The sequence below is a fragment of the Ictidomys tridecemlineatus genome, chromosome 9, assembly GCF_052094955.1.
Source record: "Ictidomys tridecemlineatus isolate mIctTri1 chromosome 9, mIctTri1.hap1, whole genome shotgun sequence".
NCBI lineage: Eukaryota > Metazoa > Chordata > Mammalia > Rodentia > Sciuridae > Ictidomys > Ictidomys tridecemlineatus.
The window spans coordinates 30927763-30952578 of record NC_135485.1 but is presented as its reverse complement, the minus strand read 5'-3'; the positions used below and the strand labels follow the sequence as shown (position 1 = coordinate 30952578).

The 24816-nt window shown below is 42.5% G+C and overlaps 1 protein-coding gene and 1 long non-coding RNA gene across 19 annotated transcripts in view; one reads left to right on the top strand and one right to left on the bottom strand.

Moving 5' to 3' along the window:
- Window positions 1-24816, top strand: part of Apbb2 (amyloid beta precursor protein binding family B member 2) — a 388124-nt gene that overhangs the window by 277691 nt on the left and 85617 nt on the right. For 13 of the 17 annotated variants that reach the window (XM_078021224.1, XM_078021225.1, XM_078021229.1 and 10 more), the window contains 4 exons: window positions 5129-5337; window positions 15260-15322; window positions 15709-15794; window positions 15895-15955. In XM_078021224.1, the coding sequence (XP_077877350.1) occupies window positions 5129-5337; window positions 15260-15322; window positions 15709-15794; window positions 15895-15955 (419 nt within the window). The remainder of the gene's footprint in view (window positions 1-5128; window positions 5338-15259; window positions 15323-15708; window positions 15795-15894; window positions 15956-24816) is intronic. The other 4 variants (XM_040292509.2, XM_040292516.2, XM_040292515.2 and 1 more) reach the window with 4 other exon arrangements.
- LOC144366663 (uncharacterized) lies at window positions 5942-9155 on the bottom strand. 2 transcript variants are annotated; one of them, XR_013425770.1, is made up of 3 exons: window positions 9013-9155; window positions 6648-7552; window positions 5942-6568 (listed from the first exon to the last, which is right to left on the bottom strand). It is a non-coding gene; the product is annotated as an uncharacterized LOC144366663 (long non-coding RNA). The 2 variants fall into 2 exon arrangements; XR_013425769.1 differs by having other exon boundaries at window positions 5942-7552.

Sequence of the window (24816 nt, the reverse complement as noted above, 5' to 3'; positions counted from 1 at the left end):
GGTCTCACTAAGTTGCTGAGGCTGGCCTTTGGCTGGCAAACCTCCTGCCTCAGCCTCCTGAATCTCTGGGATTACAGGCATGCACTAGCACAGCCAGCTATAAAACATTTCTTATACTACAGAAGTCCTGGATATGCTTTCTCTAATCATAGCCACACTTTCAGGTATCCATTAACCTGTTTTTTTGTTTGTATGTGTGTGGGGGGGTGGGGGTGGGGGTGTGTGTGTGTGATAGCTATATCCTTGTATTTCTTTATAGTTTTCTACTTCTTTTACCATCTATGTCTGTATCCCTAAATATCGTAATCTAGTTCTTGAACTTTATTTGAATGGAAATTTAATGAATGCATTCTCTTTTGGCTTCCTTATTTTCATTAGTAGTGTGTTTGTGAAATTTATCCATATTCTAGTGTACAGCTGTACTTCATTCATTTCATTCATTCATTCATTGTGTTGCAATTTATGTACTCATTCTGCCTTAAATATATACACATATTCTAGTGTACAGCTGTACTTCATTTATTTCATTCATTCATTCCTTCATTGTGTGGCAATTTATGTACTCATTCTGCCTTAAATGGCTGTCTAAGATGTTTTGAGGTTTTCTCTGTCTTAATGCTTCTGCTGTGAATATTTTACCTACTGCAAACACGTGGGTCCACTAGGATGTGCACTAGGTATAGAATTGGTGGGTCATAAAGTAGAGATACTGTCAACTTTATAATTAATAACTATTCTTTTTTCCAAAGTGATTATATCCAGTAACCCTTCTCCTGGGAACATATACTAGTTCCCGTTGTTTTACATGCCTATCAGCAATTGATATTATAACACTTTTTAGTTTACATCAAGCTGGTGGATATCTATTGTGTTATAAATTCAAGTGCTTTTTAAATATTTCTGAGGCTTTCTATAAATTTCACCAATAAACTCTTATAAATCTTTCCTTGAGCAACCTCACAGTTGGCCTGAGTTCACTAAGTTGCAAACAAGTGGGTCCACTTCTGCGGATGGGGAACTGAGATGGGATCCTGCAGTGTGCTTTGTGCTGATACTGGTTCTAACTTCTCAAGATTACTGCGGCACAAAGATTCATCCAAAGTGAGAAAAGATGTTCTCTAATATGGAGGTCTCCCAGGATATTCCCACTGGAAACTAAGAATACCACATTGTGACTTCAAAACCCTCAGCAGATCGGTTAACAACAGGTGCATGACAGACGCTCAGTTTACGCAGCCTGCTGAGAATCGGGAGTGCAGTGAGACTGTCCAGCACCATTGCCTTTCCATGCTGAGCCTCTTGCACCATCTTCAGCACAGCTTTGCTCAGTAAGGAGAACTGAGAGGGACTGACGCTTTCTCTCCTAGCCACCTGTTGTTTCAGATATGCCTGGTTGGTTGGTCTGCACACCCTCCCTCCTGCCTTTTCCCTGGTGGTAACTGTCCCAGGACAGCTGTCTAAAGCTGCTTGATGATATTTGGAACAACTTTAGGGCAGAAGCAGCTTCTTGATATTCCAGTGTCTGAGCTCCACGGGACTCTTGCTCTAACTATGGTGTCGAAGTTCATTTTATAAAAGCAGAAATTTTGAAGAATAACTGATTTGATTTTCATTGGAAAATCATACATACAGGGCAAATATGTAACAGAGAAAAATGGGTGCTGTTGTGGTTGGAAAGTTCTAGAAGGGCCAGGAATTCTACCTGCCTGCTCGACTAGTTTCCTCCCCTGATTTTCTACCAATTGAAAACTATTGGGCCATTAATAAAGTCCAGAGCACTTATCTAAATGTATACATAGCTTTATCTAGGAAACACCATGAGACTGTGCAGATTAAACAAGATAAAATGTGAGGGGCCTGAGAGGCCTCAGAAGGGATAGTGCCTACTTTCCTTGTGGAACCTGTCAGTACAGAAAAGGTACACAATCCCATTCAAGACCCCTTGGCCTCCAGCCCGGAACTCTGGTTTATCATGTTATACTGTGTCTGTTGGTGTCTGCAGGGGATTGTTTGCAGGACCCCTCACAGATACCAAACTCAAGTGCCTTTTATAAAATGGCATAGTGTTCACATCATAAACCATGTGTATCCTCCCTTATACTTTAAATCATCTCTGGACTTATAATGCCTAATATAATGTAAATGCTAGGTAGATAGTTGTTATGCTGTGTTGTCTAGAGAATAAAAACAAGAAAAAAGTTCGTATATGTGCAGTTCAGATATGGATTTTTTGTTGTTGTTGTTATTACTTTTTTAATTCTGTTGATCCTCTTGGTTTAATCCATGGATGTGGAACCTGCAGATAGCAGATAAGGTGGACCAGCTGCATATCTGTTTTATCCACGAGGACATTGTTAGCAGTGCTGGGGGTCATGGAGTTGCTCTGTTTTATGAAATTGCATAGAACAGGGCTGGGGATGTGGCTCAAGTGGTAGCAAACTCGCCTGGCGGGCGTGTGGCCCGGGTTCAATCCTCAGCACCACATACAAACAAAAGATGTTGTGTCTGCTGAAAACTGAGAAATAAATATTGAAATTCATATTCTCTCTCTCTCTCTCTCTCTCTCTCTCTCTCTCTCTCTCTCTCTCTCTCAAAAATAATTAAAAAAAAGAAATTGAATAGAACAGATTGCTTTAGACTACCTCTTCTGCTAAGTGCCAAGTTCATTGGAGGATCTAATTCATTCACTCATTTCTCCCTCCTTCCTTTTTTATTCTTTTGTGTCTTCTTTCTTTCCATCTATCCATCCATCCTTCCATCCATCCATTCACCATTTATTATTGAATTGTTGCCATATTGGGTGTCGGATAGACAGTGATTAGTGAGACAGGCATATTGTCCACCTGCCCTTGTGCCCTCTACGTCAATGTGCAATAACGAGGGGATTCTGTAGGTGATGCTGGGACTGTTAATGTTGTAAATATGCTCAGTTTACTTCTTCCTTCATCATCATCTATTTTTAGCAACAAAATAAGCCTCCTTTTAAATTTGTTCCAACAAACCCTCAGCATAAACTTGGACTATAAATCAGGTAAAAGTAGGGTAGGTTTGGTTCAGATCAAAACAGCCCAATTCCTGCCACTCAGCACATAGTCATGCTACAGCCCCAGCTCCTTCCACCCCCAGTTACCTCCTCAGAACGCAATGCTCTTGATCTGGGCCCGGGGTCTGACATGACTTCATGTGCTGATATTGTGTGTAGCTATTCCTCATACTCGCTAATGCCCCTGCAGTAAAGACACCTAGGATAAATGTGGAAATTCAGGCCCTTAGACCTCTTAAACCCATAGAAATGGTCACTGGCAGTCTCTGTATACCCCTTCTGCTTCGCCTCAGAGCTCCTTGTTTCTGAGCCACTAAATTGGGACAAGGAATCACTTGCAAGAGTTTTCTCCAATTTAATCCCTAAAGGTGTATTTTACCATGTATTTTACCTTTCCTGTCCCAGTTAAGAGACTGAAAACAAAGTAACAATCAAAATGACCCCATTACCCCCTAAAGGGGAGACAAGAAAAAGGAATATATAAACACATTTGGCTCAAGTGGTTTCTACAAAATGTGGTTAAGTTGAAATTATGAAATCATGCTTAATTTTTCTGTCAGGAAGGGGGAAATTTGCATCATAATTTGACACTGGTGGCAGTTTTGCCTCTGGCAGATTTAAATGAAAAAAAAAAATTCTGGAATGCCAGACAGCTGTATGAATGCACATCTGTGCCCAGAGTCTTAATCAGTCTCTTTGTTGGGTTTCTCCTTTTCTTCTTGTGGTTGTAACAGCCTCAGTCAAGCCTGCCCACATGGGGTGCAGTGACGTTCACCCAGATCAAAGCCTACATGTTTGTTCTGATTTAAAGCTCAATAACACGCCTTGGCCTCTTTTATGTGGCCACAGAGGAAAGGCCCTAACCCTTCAAGTGATGCTTGGGTGGACAACTCAAGTTTGTTTTCCTGCCTGCATTGATGGAGCTGCTTGGGGTTCGTTCATGACCCCGCCATCTCTATGAATTTCTGATCCTACTTCCTCTCCTCTTTAGTTCTTGTATCCATTTCATGTTTAACTCGGGGCTAAGAATAAGGGTGCTTGGTTTGGTGTGGTGCTGGAGATTGAATCCAGAGGTGTTTTACCACTGATCGACATCCCCGGTCCCTTTTATTTCTCATTTTGAGGCAGGGTCTCACTAAGTTGCCAAGGCTGGCCTCAACTTGTGATCCTCCCGCCTCAGTGTCCTGAGTGGCTAGGATTACAGGTGTGTGCCACCATGGCTGGCTCCAAGATTGAGATTTTTTTTTAAAGCAAATAATTATTCTGGAAACTGACATCATATTAATATGAAGCAAGTAGCTGAAACACATTTGGCTCAAGTGGATGTATGTCATTTGCATCCACAGTGCTTAAAAAAAAAACTATTATTTTTTTAATCTGAATACCTTTGGACTTTGTCGATGCTCACCCATTTACCACAGTCCCCACAGTTCCTTCTTGTCTCTCACACTTGTCCTCCTCCAGGTGTTTACATTACTGGCCTGTTTTTAAAGCCAGTCTGGTTCTTTGCTGAACTCTAAGGCCTTTCTAGTTCACTCTCCCGGGAATGTTCTCTGAACAATTTAGAATTCTAGAGTATTAAAAAGGACATTGCTACTTTGTGGGTGTTTACAGTTGAATGGGAGGGGTTGTTAAAGTGCATGAAAGATATAAATACAGTACTCACGTATTGAAAACGATTCAGAAAATTAGATTTATACTCGTAGCTGAGAATGATATGTGGTCCCAGCCAGTAATTAACAGAAGGATCCAGTAGATTTGGTGTGTAGCCATGTGAATTTTGCTTGGGTAGCTGATCCTGGTTCGTGGTGCTTTAGCTTGGTCACAGGGTTCTTGGAGCTCTAGAAGGATCTGATATTTGGGAATATATTGAGAATATGTCAATATCCTCAAATGCCAACCTGCTCTTCCAGCTCTTTCCTTGTTTCTTCCCTATCACCCCTTTGATATCCACAGGATGGTTTTGGTTTTTCTCATTTGGACTGTGGACACATCTGCCCGTACAGTTCGCCTGGCTCTTGGTACTGACGTTGGAAGGCTCTTTTCCTCTTTTAATAAAGCCCTTTCTTTTTTTCCATTTCCCAGCAGATATCTGGAGTGATCAGTCATTTCAGACAGATCCGGATTTGCCGCCTGGCTGGAAAAGAATCAATGACATCGCTGGGACCTATTACTGGCACATCCCAACAGGAACAACTCAGTGGGAACGGCCTGTCTCCATCCCCGCAGATATCCAGGGTTCTAGGAAAGGGTCACTTAGCTCTGTAACGCCATCTCCCACCCCAGAGAATGAGGTAAAATGGAAGTATCTTTTTACCGGCTTAGTAGAGGGGATGTAAACTTGTGGTTTCTCTTTAGACTAGTGGTTTCCACCCCCAACAGGTCACCGAGGTAAGCCTTTTGATTATCATGCATGTTGCATTTGAAATCTCAGGAATGCTTCCTCTTAGTAAATAGTGTTAATATCCATCTTTTGAGGGTGTTTTCATTTTTAATGGCTTTTGGTCTCTTGAAACACCCTTCCAGTACAGAAAGCAAGAGGGGCTGATTAATGAGGAGTGGTTAAGATTCCCTAGGGCCCATGGAGGCAGTAATTTACTCTGCAGGTACCATTGCATGGTGCTGCCTCGATAAAATATTTACACGCAGAAGAACATCTCTTGGCCAGGCATGTGATAATTACCGTGCATCTTATTAGCCTTGGGTTCCTTTCCTAGCGTGGTAAGGATGTCTGCAAGAATAACCCTTGAGAGCCCTTAAATGTTTAATTTCTATTTTGAAAAGGATCTGTTTATTTAGCAGAAGTGACATAATTTTAGAAATAATTAGCAGCATAAATTTTTCCTATCCCTGAGGACGAAATCTGGATGTTTAAACAAAGAATCGAGGCATTAAAAATTCCATTGTGATATTTATTAATATGAAGTTCCTGCAGTGAACCTTTGCAAATCCTGATAACAGAACATTCAAGAGAATTATAATTGGGAAAGGTCACAATTAAGGGATGATTTTGTTTTCTTTTTTTGAGAAAAGTGGTTTGATCCATGATACCCGGCCTTTCTCCCTCTTTTGTTCTTCAAACAAGCCCATTATCTTTCACTGTGAGGACACTTCATCTCTTACCTGCGAAGCTTCTCTGTCATTTTCAACTGTTATCACTTTTTCTGTCTTTGAACACAGTATCTTGTTCCTATTGATTATTTACTTGTTGTTCTGGGAGGCAATAAGGCCTGTCATCACATTCCTGCTAATTCAAGGCTGTAGCATCTCACTTGCCCAGCCTGGACCCCAGTTCTTCATCTCTAAAGTGATAGGGTGGAGTGAGCTGGACCCTCACTGGTCAACGGGGTTGGTTGGTTCTTTGTCCTGATCTTCAGGTACATGCTTCAGTCCAATGAACCACAAAAGATTTTTTTTTTCTTATCACTAGATTATTATTATTTTGACGGCTTTTTATTGCAGCATGACATTTCCATTCCCTGAACATTTTCCATTTAGTGATATATTCAGCTTGGGTTAGGTGTCCTAGGGAATAAAGGAGAACCAAATTAGCCCCAGTCCTGAAGGAACTTGACATAGAGGGAAGTTCTTCTCCTTTTCTAACCTGGATGCATCCAGGACTTCCTCTTGGTACCAACAGGGACCTTCCAAGATCAGAGCCGGGCAGGACTAGCCTCTGCCCTCACTAACGGCAGAGGTGCTCTCCTCCTTAGCTGTACATAATTTCTCTTGGCATCTCTGTTAGGATCTTTCTCCATTCCAGGGCTTCATTCTTCTATCCCAACCTTTAATCATGTTCACCAACAGAATAACCTACAGTCTTAGAACGCCAGGGTGGGAAGAGGTCATTGGTACCAGCATCTGTGTGTTACAGATGGGAAAACTGGAATGCAGAGAGGACAGTGACCTGCAGCAATGCTGGGTCTGACATTCAAGAGTTCCTGAATTCTCCTTTATCCTCAGCCAGAGTTCTCGTCCCTCATCACCCCTGGCTTTGGAGTTTCAGTCTACTCCCTCTCCCCATTGACTCTGAGGTGTGGAAATCGGACTAACTTTGAGGCACAATTCCTAACTCAGGAGTCTCATGTCCTCTGTAATTAGAAGAAATAAGTCTTTCTTTAGCCAGCCAAGGCCAAGGATTTTTATATCTTTGTTTCCATATTGACTGCAAAACAACTCACCCAAGGCAGCTGGCCTGGGTGAAACTTTCAGGTGTCAGAGTTCCTCTCTAATCCCTGAGCCTCCTGGTGCCCACTCTTGTCTGTTCTTCCCCCTCTATGTCTGCTTCCTACCCACATCCCATGCATTGCTCAGTGCCTCTTTCCAGGCTCAGAAGGGACACACCCCATTTTCCTTCCCTCTTGGAGTTCAATCTTGGTGTTCAATATATCCCCACAATTCCGCCTCATCGTTGCTTTTAGGGGTTTGTTGGGTCTACAGTGTAGCTCAGCAGTAGAGTGGTAAAGTGTCTGCCTGTCGTACACAATGCCTTGGATGGTATCCCCTGCACTGCAAAAAAAAAAAAAAAAAATCAGGGTATTTTTATAAATATTCTTTCTTTTACCAGATGATGTTCCTATGGCAGGAAAGACAGCTATTATGTTCCATATTTAAGAAAAGAGAGTCTGAGGGTTGAGTAGCCATGTAGCTGGTATTAGAGTGGGGAGACATTCTGTCCCAATTCAGCCCTGTGCTTTGCACCCCCGCCGCCCCCCCCCACCATGTGAATTTCCACCTTAGGCTGGTGCCATTCCTCTCTTTTGCTGCTGACCATGCCATTATACTAGCAAAGTCTTGTCCCTCCACAAATCTTTGCTAATAGATGACTATTTTTAGAAGTTTTAGAAATAGGGACTCGTGACTCGTATCCAATCCTTTAATAGACTGAGGGGACAGGAATTCTTCTGATTCACCTTTCGATGTTTTCTTTCTTGCTCATTCTCCCCTCTGTACCTGAGGCCATCCATTGAGTCAGAGAACCAAGCAGATGTAAGAGGGATTAAATTTAAAAAATCAGAGAAGTAAAGGGATGAGCAGGGAGAGAGGGGAGGAATGAGAGAGTTGGAGAAAAACCCAGCTGCCACACACCGGGATGTGGGAACCCTGGTGGTGATGGTAAACCACAGAGATTTCCAGCTCCAGGCAGTGTCTGTCGCTTTCCTCTCCATGAAACAGGCACCTGGGACTCTAGTTGTCACTCCCATTTTACACTTGACAACCCTAAAACCCAGAGATGCCAAGGGCTTACACAAGCTAGCGTAGCTGCTCCACGGTAGACTCCACCCGACTTCAAGTCTGCTGACCCCAGCCTCCCTCCGAGCTTCCCAGAATGCATCAGGAAGCCTGCAGACTCAAGTCTCTTCATCTCATCCCAAGGAACAGCTCTGTCACACGCGGAGCCTTCTAGAAAATGACTTCTCTTAATAGCACCACTTCAGGTGCTAATGACAGCGGAAGAGAAATGAATGTTTCTCTAACACCATTTCTTTGATCCCTAAATAGAATCTATTTCAACTAATCTTGAAACATGAGCAAAGGCAAAATGTTAAAGGAGAGAAGACACTTGTGTCGTGTTAGAAATGCATATTTTTATTCAGCTTTATCCTGAGCTCAGTTGGGGGGAAAAAAAATGAATCAAATGAGTGCCAAATCTGTTGACTTCACAAAAGTTTAGGACTGAAGGCGTCCTTACAGTTTGAAAATTCCACGTTTCACATTCCAAAGTTCACTCGGGAAGTGTTAAGCGCCGTGGATAATGTTTCCACCGCACATGTCAGTCGTGTTTTTTCAAAGTTTACAAACGGACCGGGAAACATTTGCCCACCAAAATTGGCACGTGGTGCTCTTCCCCACCCCAAGCCATTTATTTGTTCAAAATTACCTCTCAAATTATTCGGGTGTTGAATTTTAGATGAGAGCCACACAGAATGTTTTTATGAATAACTGGCCCATAGCCAAATCTTACTTACCAATCTTTTTGAGTGAGAGACCATCTGGTTTCTCCAAAAGAGAAGGTAGAGAAGGTGGCAGGTGAATCATTCTTCAGAACTGTAACCTCACCTTGGTCGTGAATGCTCTGTTCCTGTTGGAGCCCTCTGCATGGCCTCTCTGGGTGCTCTGAGCAGTTAGTGCCCAGGAGGGGCGAAGTTCATTCCTTTAGAACCAGTGTATTTCCATGTACACTTGGAAATAAGATGACAACATCAAGGGCCATTGTGTCATCATTTTACTGAACTTCTTGACAAATGGAGACTTTTTAGATCTGGAAAGAGCACTGGAGATACTGTGACAGTCTTTCTCAGCCTTTGAGCTAAAACAGCAACCAGGAGGATTTCTGGGGACTTGTAAAATGTGTGGGACCTGGAAATCTGCTTTTACATAAGCTTTCCGGGGGACTCAGTGCTGAGTGCTGTGTGACAACCAGCCCTCTAGGGAACCAAGTCTCTTATTTTTGTGTGTCACTTGTTCTTAAATTCTTTGGCCTCACCCCAGTGTCTCTCGGGGACTGCTGCTCTCCATCGTCTGCTTTGAAAGCTCCTTATTCTATCTCATTTTTTCGAAGTGTCATGACCTAGAGCATGTTAATCTCCCTCCAGAAAACTGTGGGGGTCGGGACCTGGTGTCCTGGTCTTATGTCCCCAGACCTGGCACAGTTCGTGGTAGTGATAAAGTTCATCAGATGTTTGCTGAATGAAGGCGAAACCCAGCCTCAGAGAGAGGGAGCCTTGACTGGTTTGCTCTAATGGCAGAGCCAGCGCTAGAACCATCCAGAGTGGAGTGTCTACATTATGCTGCTGCTCAGAGATGTAATTGCACAAAACTCTGTCAGTCTTACTAGTTTTTAAAAAATATTTTTTATTTGTAGATGGACACAGTATCTTTATTTATGTATTTTTATGTGGTGCTGAAGATTGAACCCAGTACCTCACACGTAGGAGGCAAATGCTCTGCCACTGAACCACCACCCCAGCCTCGGTCTTACTATTTTTTTTTTTTTTTTACTTTTCTGAATTGTGTTTATATAATAAAACATATGCCATACACTTGTCTTCCCTTATCCACAGGGGACACATTCTGAAATCCCTTAGTAGCTGCCTAAAACCTATCTGTACCAACCCCTAGATGGACTGCAGTACTGTACAGTCAGTCTGACAGCCAGGACAGCTACTAAGTTCCAGCACAGGTATATATACAGCGCAGGTGTGTGGACAAACTGAGGGTTCGTTTCCCAGGAGCGAGGAGGAGGATGGCATGGAAATTCATCACGATACTCAGAATGATGTACAGTTTAAAACTTAGAAACTTTATTTCTGTGTTTTGCCATTTAATATTTTTGGACCCTGGTTGACAGCTGATAACTGAAACTGCAGACAGCAAAACTGTGGAGAAGGGGGAACTGCTGGACTCCCCTTATAGCATCACATCCACCCAATCCACAGAGAGTATTTGAAAAGAAAGGGAAACATGCACACACATAAATGTACAGAATGCTCATTTAATACTGCCTGGCTGATTCCTTGGAATTCTGGAATTCCAATATTGCAGGTTTTCCACCATTGCCATCAAGGCCACACTTGTTAATCTAAAGTCCTTTTTTGGAGGAGGGGAGTGTACTGGGATTGAACCCAAGGGCACTTAACCACTGAGTCACATCCCAGCCCCTTTTTATGTTTTATCTTGAAACCAGGTCTCATTAAGTTGTTTAGGACCTCAGTGAGTTCCTGAGTCTGGCCTCAAACTTGAGATCCTCCTGCATTGCTGGGATTATAGGCAGGCACAAACCACAATCAATGTGAGCCTCAAGTCTTGACAAAACAGATTGAAAAGTGTAATTCAGACACTTCATAGTCATCAAACTCTCTGTCATGCAGGAAGAGAGAGAGTAGAGGATGAGGGAACTGTCATTTCTAGGGCACCTATTGGTAGCCAGTCCCTGAGCTAAGAGCCAATATTCTTATCACAGGTTGTCTTCACTCTGATACAAGGTGTTCTTAGCCCTGTTTGATACATGGTAGAACCCAGGCCACAGAGCAAATGAAAGCAGAGTTAGGACTTGGACCCCAGCTTTCCCACAGCTGGACTAGCTTCAGAGCTTTGGGAGTGACACACAGATGACATGGCATCTTCTGCCAGAGCCATTGCCAGATGGCTTGGTCCTCAGCAGGTTTAGCTCTCCATTCTCCCTGGTTTGCGTTTTGATACCACTTCCCAGAAACCTTCTGGGTACCCTGGCTTAGTTGGTTTTGTGTTCCAGCAACAGTTCCACAGACACTGGGTGACTTATAATGAACAGAAATTTATTGGCACACAGTTCTGAAGGCCAGAAAATCTAAGATCCAGGGCTGCCTCTAGCAAGGGCCCTCTTGTGAACACACAGTACAAGAGAGAACAAGCAAAAGAACTTGCAAACTTATGGTCTTTTATAATTGGCTTTCATCCATTTAAGGGGGTAGAGACTCAGTTCAACCCCCTCCCATCGGGCCCCACCTTCCAATACTGCTGCACTGGGGGTGCTCTCCGGCACATGCTTTTTAGAGGAAGAATTGAACTATAGTGCACCCTGAGGAAGGTTCCCTCGTGGGGACTTTCCCAGCCCTATGAGACTCCATCCTCGGGAACATCCTGTTGACATTGTCAAAGGATCAATTCTAATATTGGCCTTTTTCTGGCAAAAGGATAGTGCTTCTTTTTTTTTTTTTTTTTTTTTTTAACTTGTGGAATTGCTTTCCAAGACCCCAGGAGAGAAATATGGAAGAAGCAAGTTGGCTTCCCTTAGTAGACCCACCCCTGCACAGTTTTTGCTTGGTGCTGATTGGTCATGAAGGGTGCTGTGTTCCAGGCGGGGGTCAGTCTTCCCGTACACACTGTCTCTGAGGACCCAGAACTGCACACAATCATCATATTTAGAGTATGGGATGTTGCAAGCTGGGCAAGGTCAGGACAAGCACCAGGAGAGCATGTCCCCAGCCCTCTACTCTCACTCTCTGGTTTGCATTTCAGTAGCAGAACATCACTTGGCCGTGCGAGGCTTTAGCTGAATTGCCTGGAAGGTACCAGGTGGAAGGTTGTTGCTCACAGGAGATTAGTGCAGCTTTCCATCACTCCCCGTTCCTCCCGTCAGTCTCACCTGAGCATATGGCTTCACTGCTTTCCCTCCTCCATTGCTTTTTCTTTTTGTCTCTTCTTTTATCCCTCCCACCCCCACAACCCAGACTGCCGACCCCGGGGGCCAGAGAATTTCTGTTGAACCACAGAATCTCTCATTGGTTGTTTTTGGAAAATTTTTATTAACTAAAATTATTAGCTAAATGTAGAAAACATTCTCTCTTATGAATCAAAAATATTTGGATGACTCTGTACTTCTTCAAATTTAAGAAAAAGTCTTTGTACTTCATTGACCTTCCTTTTTAAAAAAAAAGAAAAAACTATGGTCACTTATACTGGGGAGAAAGTTTCTCATCTTTGACGTAAATGGATGTTTTTAAACATAGGAGGGAAAAAAGATCTTTGGCCCATTCCTAACTGACTAGCGCCAGTTTCCATTTTTCCTTACTTGAGTTTTATACTGAAGGGTCTCTTCAGGAGAGCCCATGTTATTGTAAGATTTTGGAAAAACCACTGTATAGGGCCTTTGTTTATTTAAATCTCTAAAAGGTGATTGTTGGAAGATTGCCAGCTGACCTGCGTTCCGTGGCAGGAGAAGTGGATTCACATAGGCCTAGAACTGTGATCAGCTTTCACTTTACAGAGACTCCTATGTCCAAAGAGTAAATATATAAAAAACATTTAAAAAAAAAAAAAGAGCACATATGCACACAGAGACCTGTTTTTATTAAGTGCTGGAACTTTTCTGAATACTTGCTTTAGAAAATACTCTTCTTTTGCTAACACATAGCCCGTCTGGGGTAAATTCTGATTTCAGATTTCTTTTTTCAGACACCCCTCCTTTTATTTCTTTTTTTTTTTTTTTAAGAGAGAGTGAGAGAGGAGAGAGAGAGAGAGAGAGAGAATTTTTAATATTTATTTTTTTTTAGTTCTCGGCGGACACAACATCTTTGTTGGTATGTGGTGCTGAGGATCGAACCCGGGCCGCACGCATGCCAGGCGAGCGCGCTACCGCTTGAGCCACATCCCCAGCCCACCTTTTATTTCTTTATTTTTTAAAAAATTAATTCCTAAATTTTTCTACGAGGACACAGTTATCTCAAATTCCTTCAATTCATCATCTGACATTCTTTTTCAAAGTTCAGCTTAAGTGAAAAACAGACCCATCAACAAAAATGATAACTTGGAGCCACATGTTCTTTTCTTGGGGAGATGGGGTCCTGGAGGTTGAACTCAGGGGCACTATACCAGTGAGCCACATGCCCAGTCCTTTTTGAGACAGGGTCTTATTCATTTGCTGTGCCTGGCCTTGAACTTGCCATCCTCCTGACTCAGCCTTCCAAATTGCTGGAATCATAGGAGTGTGCCACCAGGTCTGGTGCTTGTTTTCATTGTTAACTAAAATTTCAAGTTAGATTTTTATGTTTTGCACTTAATCTCAGGTCCTTATCATGAATCCTTATTACATCCCCTATAATCTCGACGATAAACCTTTTGGTTACTGACCCCTCTGAAAATATGAGCAGCCAGGCACAGCGGTGACTGCCTGGAATCTCAGCAACTCGGGAAGCCGAGGCAGGAGGATGCAAGTTGAAGGACAGCAGAGTAATTTAGCAAGACCCTATCTCAAAAGATAAAAAGGGCTAGGGAAATATCATAGAGCGTCCCTGGATTCAATCCCCAGTACTGCCAAAAAGAAAGAGAAAAGCATGAGCAAGTTGGGCGTCTTGTCCCCAGGAGAACACTGGTGCATTGAGTCCCACACCCATCTCGGGGTTTGCCTTTCCATCTCCACTAAGAGTCTAAGATTCTCCTAAGTGAATTTTCTCCTCAGCGGAGGTTGAACACTGATAGAGTAAGGAGAGAGGTAAGGGGCTGGGTTCCTACCCTCTTATTCATTAAAAGTGATTTTTTTAAACAATAAGTATGGTGATCTTTCGTATTATAAACTCTGCAGTTGAGGTGCTCAGCCCCAGAAAGCAAACAGCTACTGTGGAGTTGAGAAAATACATCTCATTTGCAGCGCCTTTGCCCTTATCAAGACCTACAGAGTTTAAAAAAAAAAAGAAAAAGCATCTTTGGATCATCTGAATTTAAATTTGTCTTCCCTTAGTGGTTTTAAGAACTGTATTAACATGAGTTTAAGGTGATGGGTCAGTACTCATTTCTCATTTCCAAAGAACAAAGTTGAGACGTTACTTCCTTATAAAAATATTGTTTTGTTCATTTATTACCCAAGGCAAGAGTTTTGCCTGACCAGTCAGTGAACAGAGACTCACAGGACTGTCCTTGCATTCTATTAGTTTCATTTATTTCTGCAAATCTTAAGTGAAAAATATTTGAATATTTCCTTGGCATAGAAGAGAGAAAAGACATTCCTCATTGTCGGAGGTGGACAGAGGAGTGGTTGAGAGGCAGAGACCTGTTGCAGGAGTTTCCCTCTGAGGCAAGGCACCATGCTTTGTGCTGTGATTCTGCTTAGGAAATCATTTAGTTCCCACATATTAATCTCTCAGGAGGTTTGTGTGGCAAGGAAGGAGAGCATTTTATGAGCTAGAGGGATTTAGAGTGTTTAGAATGATTTTTTGTTCAGTAAAACAAATCTCAGCAAGATATTGCTGTCAGTCTGTGCTCCTTACTAACCCTGTCTCCCCTTTCTGTAAGTGACAATAACTTGATCCTCAGATTTTTGTGTCCTTGGCCATGGGCATCCTCAGTTGACAGACTAACATGTTGTCATCCCTACCCGCTACCCCTGTAAAACAGTTCTGTCTGGTTAAGGTGGGGGGGGTGGTGTTCCTATGGAATTTAGGCATATGGTTTGCTTTGAAAACTACACTTAGAAAACCACTGTCTGGTTCTGATAACATTCAGTCATTTGTTTTGGTAAGTAATTAAAATGCCCCTGTCTCCCCCTGCCCTAGTCTGCAGGTGATAAGCTAGTCTTAGAGTGAACTAACAAGTTGCTGTTAGAGTTAATTTGTTCCCTAACCCATCCTGTGAATATCAATGCTAACAACAGTGTCTTGTGTTTTTTTTTTCTTTTTCTTTTCTTTTCTTTTTTCTTTAAATCAATGTGCTTTTTTCCTGTGTGAATAATTACATGTCTAGAAACAGCCATGGAGTGATTTTGCTGTTCTGAATGGGGGAAAGATTAATAGTGACATTTGGAAGGCAAGTATATTGTCAGATTTTAGATCGTTCCATACGTTTTCCTTTCTGCATGGCTGCGGCTGTATGATTTTCTTCTTTGTGAATATCCTGCATTCTGCAGGGATGAAGCGAAGGGGCTTCTGGCGAGGGGCGTGCAGCTCACACTCATGTTGCCTTTTTTGATGTCTCCTGTTGTGAATGACTCCAAGCTGATGGCCCCAGGTTCCCTGTTGAGAACAGGGGCCTGTGCACCAAGTTAAGCCTCCAGCAGCCCTTGCATGCCTTGCTCTGCCTAAGCTCACACCACCTCTGCCTCTGCGGGACCTTCGCTCCCCTTTAATGCTGGAGGCAATGTAACAACCCCCACACACCCAGTCGTACATTAACAAGGATCTTTTTTCCTCTAGGATTTGCATGCAGCCACAGTTAATCCAGACCCCAGTTTAAAAGAGTTCGAAGGAGCAACGCTACGTTATGCATCTTTGAAACTCAGGTAGGAAGGATGTGGGTGGGGTCTGCGATCGAAAAGTGCAACCTTTGCAGCGAGTGTGTGCGATGGAATTCTAAGACCAGTTTTCTGGTTTTCTTTCTAGAAATGTCCCTCATGCTGATGATGACGATTCTTGCAGTATCAACAGTGACCCAGAAGCCAAGGTTTGTAAGAAAAATATATTCTTGCATCAAAATAAGGACTGTGGATAATGGCTTTCTTTTTACAAACCATCAGTCCAGAGCCACTTAATAAGTAATTATTCCTTGATCATCTCTATTTTTTCAATCATCTGGATTAATCACTCTAAGAAAATCTATAGGCCAAGTTAGGTTTGGGGTATGTCTAAATATTAAGACTGCCTGAATGTCACTACATCACTTCTTTGAAGAATATAATAAGCTAAGATAACGACTGTTCAGATGAGGGCTCCAGAAGCTTTTAAAGACACTTCCAGTGCTGCCCTGTAGAGAGAGAGGATGAACAGGCAGGATGTGAGACCCTCCTTTGCCAGGGCAACCCGCACCTCTGCAGGTGGAACGCCTTTGCCATCCCTGTCGTGAACACTGGCTGGAGATACTGCTTTATGATGAAAAGTGAGGGCAACCTGGTCTCCATTTTGCTTTGGAATTTCTGGTGGGGTCCCAGTGAGACCCTTATGGGCTTGTGGCCAATGCAGTTTCACCGGGCCTCATGCTGAGAGGGCCCCTTACACAGTTTCTAATGTTGTATGGTTGTCTTGAAATAATCATTTGTTTTGGATTTTTATTTTATAATTGAAGCCCTGTGGGATAGTGCAGCATGCATTCAGGATTGGAGCCTAGGCTGTGCGCACTCTGGCCTCCCTGACTACCCAGGCAGTTCTTGCTCAGCTGCCTGCCCGCCTTGACACCCCAGGCCCTGCTCAGCCCTCTGATCTCTGGCTCCACTCAGAGACTCCTGCTGCCTTCCTCCTTCAGAATAGGTTTGGCCATGAGCATGGGGTGGATTAGAGGAGGTGTCCCACACCCTTGGCATCTCAGGATGGAGCATGGAGTGTATCCAGCAGGCAACTCTGGAGTGAGCCTCTTGCCTGCCCCTCCCCATCCACGTACCTAGTGTGTCCGGGCGTGATATTGTAGGGCGCCTGTCTGTCAAGGATTAGGGTGATGGGCCCATGGGAAAAGGAGATTTCTGACTGGTTTCCTCACTGCTAGACAGCAGATGGTGCATGTGTGTAACAGCTGGTGATGGAACCCCAAAGCTGATGGCCTGTGTGTATGCACCAAGACATAGGCAGGGCCTTGGGCACCTGCTGGGGGTTGGCACACCCTCTGCACATGCCCCTGTGACTGAGGGAGGGCAGCAATAAATGCAATGCAGAAATACAATAGCAAGAGAAGAGAGGGTGCAAGAGAAGGGAAAGAGCTTTATGTTGAGCACTTTCTATATCATTTCTTTTTCTGTGTTTTGAACAGGGGAGCCTCTGCATTTTCATTTTTCATGTTTCATTCTCATTTCCACACTGTACGGCGGGTGCTCAGTGCTACCCGCTGTGGAATGTTCCCGTGTGTTCTTCGTCATCACTTTCTCCTCCGTCTCCTGGGCTATGGAGAGGGAAGGATCCCTCCAGACTTTTGTTCTAAATCTCGAAGTAGATCTATGTCTGTTAATATAATTGCAAATGGGTTTCCTTAGTAGTAGTTAAAAGGAGTATACCTCGCAGGTTCAAAACCTTGACTTCTTTGCCAGAAATTGTCATCTTGTCACCTGGTTCTATAAGGATCTCAGGGCTCCCAGGCGAATCTGCTGCTCTGAGTTCACTCAGCTTCCTGCTAAGCACATCACCATAGGATGAGCTGCTCAGAAGCAAGTAACATTCCAAACAAGTCCTTGGGCTGCTGCTAACAGGCTGGCTTTTAAAGATAAATTTTAAGACAAGGAAGGGATGCAATAAGACAGCAACGTGGGCTGTGAATAATTTGCTTTGCTATCAGGTGTTTTACAAGGGCTATCAGCAGAGGCTGGAGGGGGAGGGGCAGGAAGCTCGGATCTACTGGCACCTTGAATGGGGCAGTGCTGGCTCTGAAGGCCCTGAAACTGACAAGAGTGGGCGGGAGGGTAATTCACAGACTGGAGACAGAACTGGTGACAGGAATAGGAAGGCTGGTTAAATTATACTTAAGTGGGTGGGTTGGGTCTCTTTTTCTTCCTCTAGTTGTATTACTTACTGAATTCTTTATCTGCCCGCCTCCTGCTGTCAGTGTGTCTGTCCATAAACTTGTTCGTGTTAATAAGGAGGCTCCACTTTGTCATAAGTTACTGAAGCTGTGCTTAATTTTAAAACCCAAAAGAAAAAAAGTGTATTATTGTATTACTTACTTGGATTCGTAAAATATCTGAGAAGACTTATAAGAACAAATGCTTTTTTAAAAACTATAGAAAATATAAAGGAATAAACAGTGCATCATGAGGGTTGGAACAATATTGACCAGAAAGGAAAAGAAACAGAGAGAAAAAAGAAAAAATTATACCAAGCTTTTCAGGTCACAGGATTTGCACATTTACTAAAATTAATCAGCTGCTGGTGTTTTGGGGTCGGGGTGGGGGCTGTCCTGGTGATCACGGATAGTCCCAGCTTACTGTTGTTCAGCTTTATGATGGTGCAAAAGCAACGTATATTCAAGAGAAAATATACTTGGAATTTTGAACTTTGGTCTCTCCCAAGGCTGAGGGCAGGGTCCACAAGTCACAGCTCCCAGTCAGCCATGAGATCACCAGGGCACAAACCGGTACTCTGCAGTGCCTCATGCTGCTGAGCTACAGTGTGGGGTAGGTTAGGTGTATTCAGTGCCATTTCAACTTCACAGTATTTTCAATTTACAAGGGACTCATAAGGACATAACCCCACTGTACGTCAAGGAACATCTGTATTTGCACCCAGGTGAAATTCACTTTTAGAGTGAATGACATGAACGCCTAAAAGGGAAAATCAGAATCTTGAAAGGACTTTTGCAAACCTCCACGTGCTTCTAACTACCACCCTGCCACCCTGTGTTCTGAAGGGTCCCTTGTTATGGAACGTTTCCACCAGCATGGAGGACCCAAGGCACGTCAGGAGGGAGGAGGAGTTTCTGCTTCCTATGAATCGTGCTGTGTATTAGGCAGAACCTTCCAATTCCTTACAGAATGTGAAGGGTTTTCTTGTGCTTCGTTATAAAATAATTGAAAAATGAGTATTTACTGAGTACTGACTCTTTGCTAGGCGTGTTCCTAAAGCCTTTCATTCTGTTGACTTGTGCTCCCTTAAATTTACAGAAGGCTATGTAGCATTATCTCCATATTGCAGATGGGGAAACTGAGGCCTGGGAAAGTAAATAGATAGTAAGTCATCGAGCCAAGATTTGAATCCAAGCTACTTGGCTCCAGAGCCCGTGATCACTAGACTAACTTAAGAAATAAAAAAATAAATTTTATTTTCCCACACAAAACTTTATTTAAGGGCCACCATGTGGTCAGTGTTCTCAAGAACATTGCTCAGAAATTAGAATTTTGCCAGCTTTATAGCATTTCTTACTGGAAGCAAACACCCAGACACAACTCATCTGAAGTAAATCAGTAGAGGACTGTGACAGCGTGGACCAGCGCTCTGTTCTGGCTTGAGACCAGGATGGACTGTGTGTGGAATGAATGCCTCCCAGATAAGTAGAAAATATCCTTTCTTTAGAAATGGTATTTAAGGGCTGGGGATGTGGCTCAAGTGGTAACGCGCTTGCCTGGCATGTGTGGGGTGCTGGGTTCGATCCTCAGCACCACATAAAAAATAAAATAAAGATGTTGTGTCCTCCGAAAATTAAAAAATAAATATTAAAAAATTTTCTCTCTCTCTCTCTCTCTCTCTCTCTCTCTCTCTCTCTCTTTAAAACATGGTATTTAATTCTCTATAGAAAGGAATTCTAAATGTAGCCTGAGAAATGATTACTAAAAAGGTTTTTATAGAAAATTTCCTCCTTATTTCGTAGACAAAATTTACATGCGAGCTGGAATAGGCCTATAACCTCTACCACTCTGGAGCCTGAGCATGGGAATCACAAGTTCAAGGCCAGCCTAGGCAACTTATCAAGAACCTTTCTGAAAGTTAAAAAAAAAAAAAAAGGGACTGGGAATGTAGCTCAGTAGTGGAGCACTTTCCTAGCATGTGGAGGCTCTGGGTTCAATCCAGTACCACAAAAGAAAAAGAAAGAACTTACATGCCAAAAAATACAAATAACTTTTAGACTATCAGAATGTGGATACTTCTAGGGCTGGGGTTGTGGCTCAGAGGGAAAGCGCTTGCCTACCATGTGTGAGGCCCTGGGTTCGATCCTCAGCACCACATAAAAAAATAAAGAAAAAAAACAAGAATGTGGATACTTCTAAACCCTACCCATTATGGCATCTTGATCATGAATTGTTTATGAAAAACTCTAAATGCCAATGGCAATATATAATAACCATAAAGGTGTGTGTGAACAGAGTATTTTATAACTCTGGAAATGATTCTTGAGTCTGCCTAACTTTTGGATACAGTAATCATGTTCTGTAGCTGATGGCCATATGAGCATGGGTTTGTGTGTCATTGTAAGCTCTTCATTTATTGTTTACTTTGAGATAATTATGGATTCATAAAAGAGTTGCAAAGAGTGGGTTCCCATATGTCCTCCCCCTTGTTCTCCCTATTATTAACACCTTCATAATTGTGGTATAATTAAACTATAGATTTTTTTCCCCACTAATACCCTTTTTCTGTTTCGGACACAGTTGAGGACTCTACATTGCATGTAGTGAGCTCTTTAAAAATTACTTCACGTGTTTGTTTCCAGAATTCTCAGAGTGGCCATTCTGAGTTTCATCATTCAGTTAAGAGGACCATAATCCATCTAGGCCTCAGAAGGCCTGGGAGCAGTTGCCAGTAATACAGAGCAGAGCCACAACTTCATAAAAAATAGGTTTTTTTTTCTTTTAAATTATTGCTTTAGTAGAGGTTGCTTAAACTGATATTACCAGATCAAAGGCTATCAGTTCTGTCACTTATTGCAAAATTGCTTTCCAGAAAGCCTGTGGTCACATTTAATCTCATCAGTAATATCCTAGAATTCACCTCTTTGTCCACAACCCAGTTCACACTAGGCTTTGTCATTTTTATTTTTTTTAATGTTCATTTTTAGTTTTATTGCATGTGAGCTACTAAGTCCTAGTAAGAGTTTCCTCCTCTTCTTCTTCCAATACTGGAATTGAACCCAGAGCTTCACTCAAGCTAGACACACACTCTCCAACTGAACTGCATACCCAGCCCTAAAACTTCCTTTTCTTAAAATTATCATTGAAGCTAGGTGTAGTGGAACACGCCTGTAATCCCAGCAGCTCAGGAGGCTGAGGCAGGAGGATCACGAGTTCACAGCCAGCCTCAGCAACTTAGCAAGACCCTAAGCAACTCAGCAATACCCTGTCTCTAAATAAAATATTTTTTAAAAGGGATGGGGATGTGGCTGAGTGTGTAAGTGCTCCTGGGTTCAATTCCCAGTACCCACCCCCTTACAAAAAAATTATCAAATCATTGAACAGGACATTTCTTATGAAACTGTGTTTCTGTCTATTCTTGGCTATTTCCTTTTCTATATTTTTAAAAAATATTTATTTTTAGTTGTAGTTGGGCAGAATACATTTGTTTTATTTATTTATTTTTAAATGGTACTGAGGATTGAACCCAGGGCCTCACATGTGCTAGGCGAGCACTGTACTGCTGAGCCACAACCCCAGCCCTCTACTATATGTTTTTTAACTAAGATTTTTATCTTGGAAAACTTTTAGATTTCTATAAAAGTTGCAAAGATAGTACCAGTTCCCATGTCCTCTTCACCCACTTTCCCCTGACTTTTTTTTTTTTATTGTAAATTGGTCATTTATAATTGTAAAAATGTATAGGGTACCAAGTGACCCCCTATCTTACAGAACCAAAAAACACTGGTGAAAAGTAAGAAATTAAAATTGATACATAACTATTAATGAAAGACTTTATTCTCATTTTTCCAGTTTTTGTTATGCTGTCCCTTTTCTGTTCCAGGATCTAATCCAGGAGATCCCATTGCGTTTAGTCCCTGTGAATCTTTAAATTTAAAACCATCTGCTACTGTAACCTCAAAATTTTTTTTCTAGTCATTTTTTTGTCTGTTTTGTATCATTTTTCCAAGGGCAATGTTTTAAATATTTCCATATATTCATACCTCTTTTAGATCATGCCACTCATATTGCATTTGTCAAGAAGACAGCTCCTTACCATATTCAGCTGGCCAGGTAGCTGGCACTTTAAAATTTCCATTATTTTACAATCTGTTTACTGTACTGATCCCTCTGAAAGAGTTTAGAATCTGAATTTAGTCCTTTATCGCATGTCACAGCTTACATTGCTAGGGAAGTCTCTGCTTCCCTAGGATTCAGATCACTGTGGCTGCCTGGATATTTGGGGTTGAGATAGCAGAATTGTGGGAGGTAGCATCGGTAATAAAACTGGAATATACATTGCAGTTCAGGTGCATGATTAACACTAACAAAATCAAATTGCAGAAAAGTTAATGCGTTGAAAAACATGCACCAGTTAGTTCTTCCTATCCTTTGTGTAACTCTGCTCAGACTTCTGTAAAGGAGATGTTCTGCCACCTGGTGGACCATATTGAAAATTACATCTTTAGAGGCACTGGCTACATTTCCTTTGGAATCTTAGAATTGCGTGTAGCTAGATGTGACAGTACAGATGAAAGCAGTGGGCTCCAGGGTTGCACAGTCTTGTTAGTGGTGGAGGTGGCATTGCAGGTGCAATGAGCCTCTGCCCACCCATTCTACTGTCTTTGTCTCAGGGTATATCAAATCATTTCTATGATATTTTTGAGGATTTTTTTTTAGAACATTATTCTTTAAAATATGTATTAAAGGAAATGGGTAAGGAGGATTATACTGTTCCAAGTACTAAAGGCTCTGGGTTGCAGCTTCCTCATTTGTAAAATGAACATGTCATCGTGTTAAAAGTCACTTTGGTTCTGAAATGTTCTAAGATTTCAAATGACATGTAGCAGTCCTGATCTATGGCATCTGGAGATGAAATAGTTTGTCTGATCTATATTCAGGTCTGGAGAAGGAAAGAAAGATCGCCTGGGGCTAGGGCTGCAGAGGAGGGACCGGCTCCTCCTTTCTGAACCCTGAGCTCCGCCAGGCACTTATATGTCATTTTCCTGCAAACACAAAGCATCGTAGCTACTTTCCTATGGATATGAAAATAAACAAAATAAACTTGTGCTTTGAGCAGGTTAAATAATCTGTTTAATTCCACAGTGGAATAAACGGTAACGGGTGGAACTGGCACCCAGACTTGGACTTACCTATATATGATTCCCAAACCCAAGTTGTGCCCCCCCTATTCTGAGTGGCTGCTTCCCTAGGCTTCAGGTCACTGTGGCTGCCTGGTGTTTGGGGTTGAGATAGCAGAATTGTGGGAGGTGGCATCAGTAAGATAACTGGAATGTCATTGCTTGGGGATAGATTCCTTCTCATCTTTGTCTTTACTCTGCCGGTTCAAACCTTTCCAGCATTTTCCAGACTTTCCAGTACTTGGCAAATTTTTATTAAAATTGTTCTGGGGTGGGACAAAGGGTTGCGTTTCTGCTGAGCTCTCAGGGAATGGTGTTGCTGCAGGCCTTCAGAAAACACCGAAGAGTGAACTGTTCAGTTGGAGAACTGACCAAAACAAGGCAGATTCTGCAGGGCAATTGGCATAGTCTTTCTCCTCAGTACCTTCCAGTTCTCTTATGGCCATTTGCAGCCAGTGCTCAACTGCACAGGGATTTTTGTTTTAAATCCAGACAGTGGATTTTATGAAAGGTTTGCTTGTCTCCTTACTCTTGTTACAAACTGCCCCAGATGCAGAGAATAGGGAAGGAGATGATACCAATCAACACGTTAGGAGGTTTGACAGAGGAATTTACTGAAATGAATGAATGAACATGAGATTCTACTGTTCGTCTGTGAGCTTATTTATCTGAGCTCTCCTTTGGTTCTTATTAGCATAGATTTTCATGAAGTAATTATATTTGCAGGCTACTGACTAGATTAGCAATAATAGATAAACAGGAAGTGGTAGGGAGTGCCTTTTCTCATTCAGATTTATTTCTGGTCTGTGTTGTAAATTCATTATCATTACTTAGCATTTATGCATAGTGGCTCATACTTCTTATAATTGATTTGATTCCTGTGGCTTGGATTTTTTTTCTTGCAGAAATTCTGATCAGTGAGAGAAATTTGGATTTGATTTGCATTGCTGGTTCATTGAGTCAAAAACACGTAGTGACTGCTTCATGCATGGTGTGATGGTTAAGAGCGTGGGCTCTGGGCCCAATCACCTGGGTTCAGTAAGCCTTTGCTGCTTATTGGCTGGGTGGTCTTGAGTAAGTTACTTAGCCTCTCTGTGCCTCAGTTTCCTCACCTATAGAATGAAGATAATAATTGCATCTACGTCACATGGCTATAGTGAGCATTGAGTTGATGCATTATAAATGTAAGACATATTCCAGGTGCTTGGAACAGTCCCTAGCATAATAAGCATTATTTATGCATTGTTATTGTTTCTACTATGAAGAGAAATAGATATGGCCCCTGTTTCCAAGGAACAGACAACAAACAGGCAGATATTGGCACTGTGCTAAGAGCTGAGCTGTTGTGTCATTTGCTGAGACTGTGCTGGGGATCTACCCAGGCAGGTGGAAGGGGTGGCTCATGTACATGTGCTTTTAACATGAGGTGGGGTGGTGTCCACTTAGTGTTCAGGTTCTTGGCTTCCTGAACACAGAGTGGAGTAAGGCAGAGCTTAGATGTATTGAAAATGAAAGTGAAAGTAACGCTCCATAAAATAGAGCAAAGCACTCAAAGGCAGAGTGGCTCAACCCTCAGCTGCTGTCGAGTCTTCTGAGCTGAGCTGTGCCCGGGTCCCCTCTGCAGGGACCTGACTGAAGACCTTGCC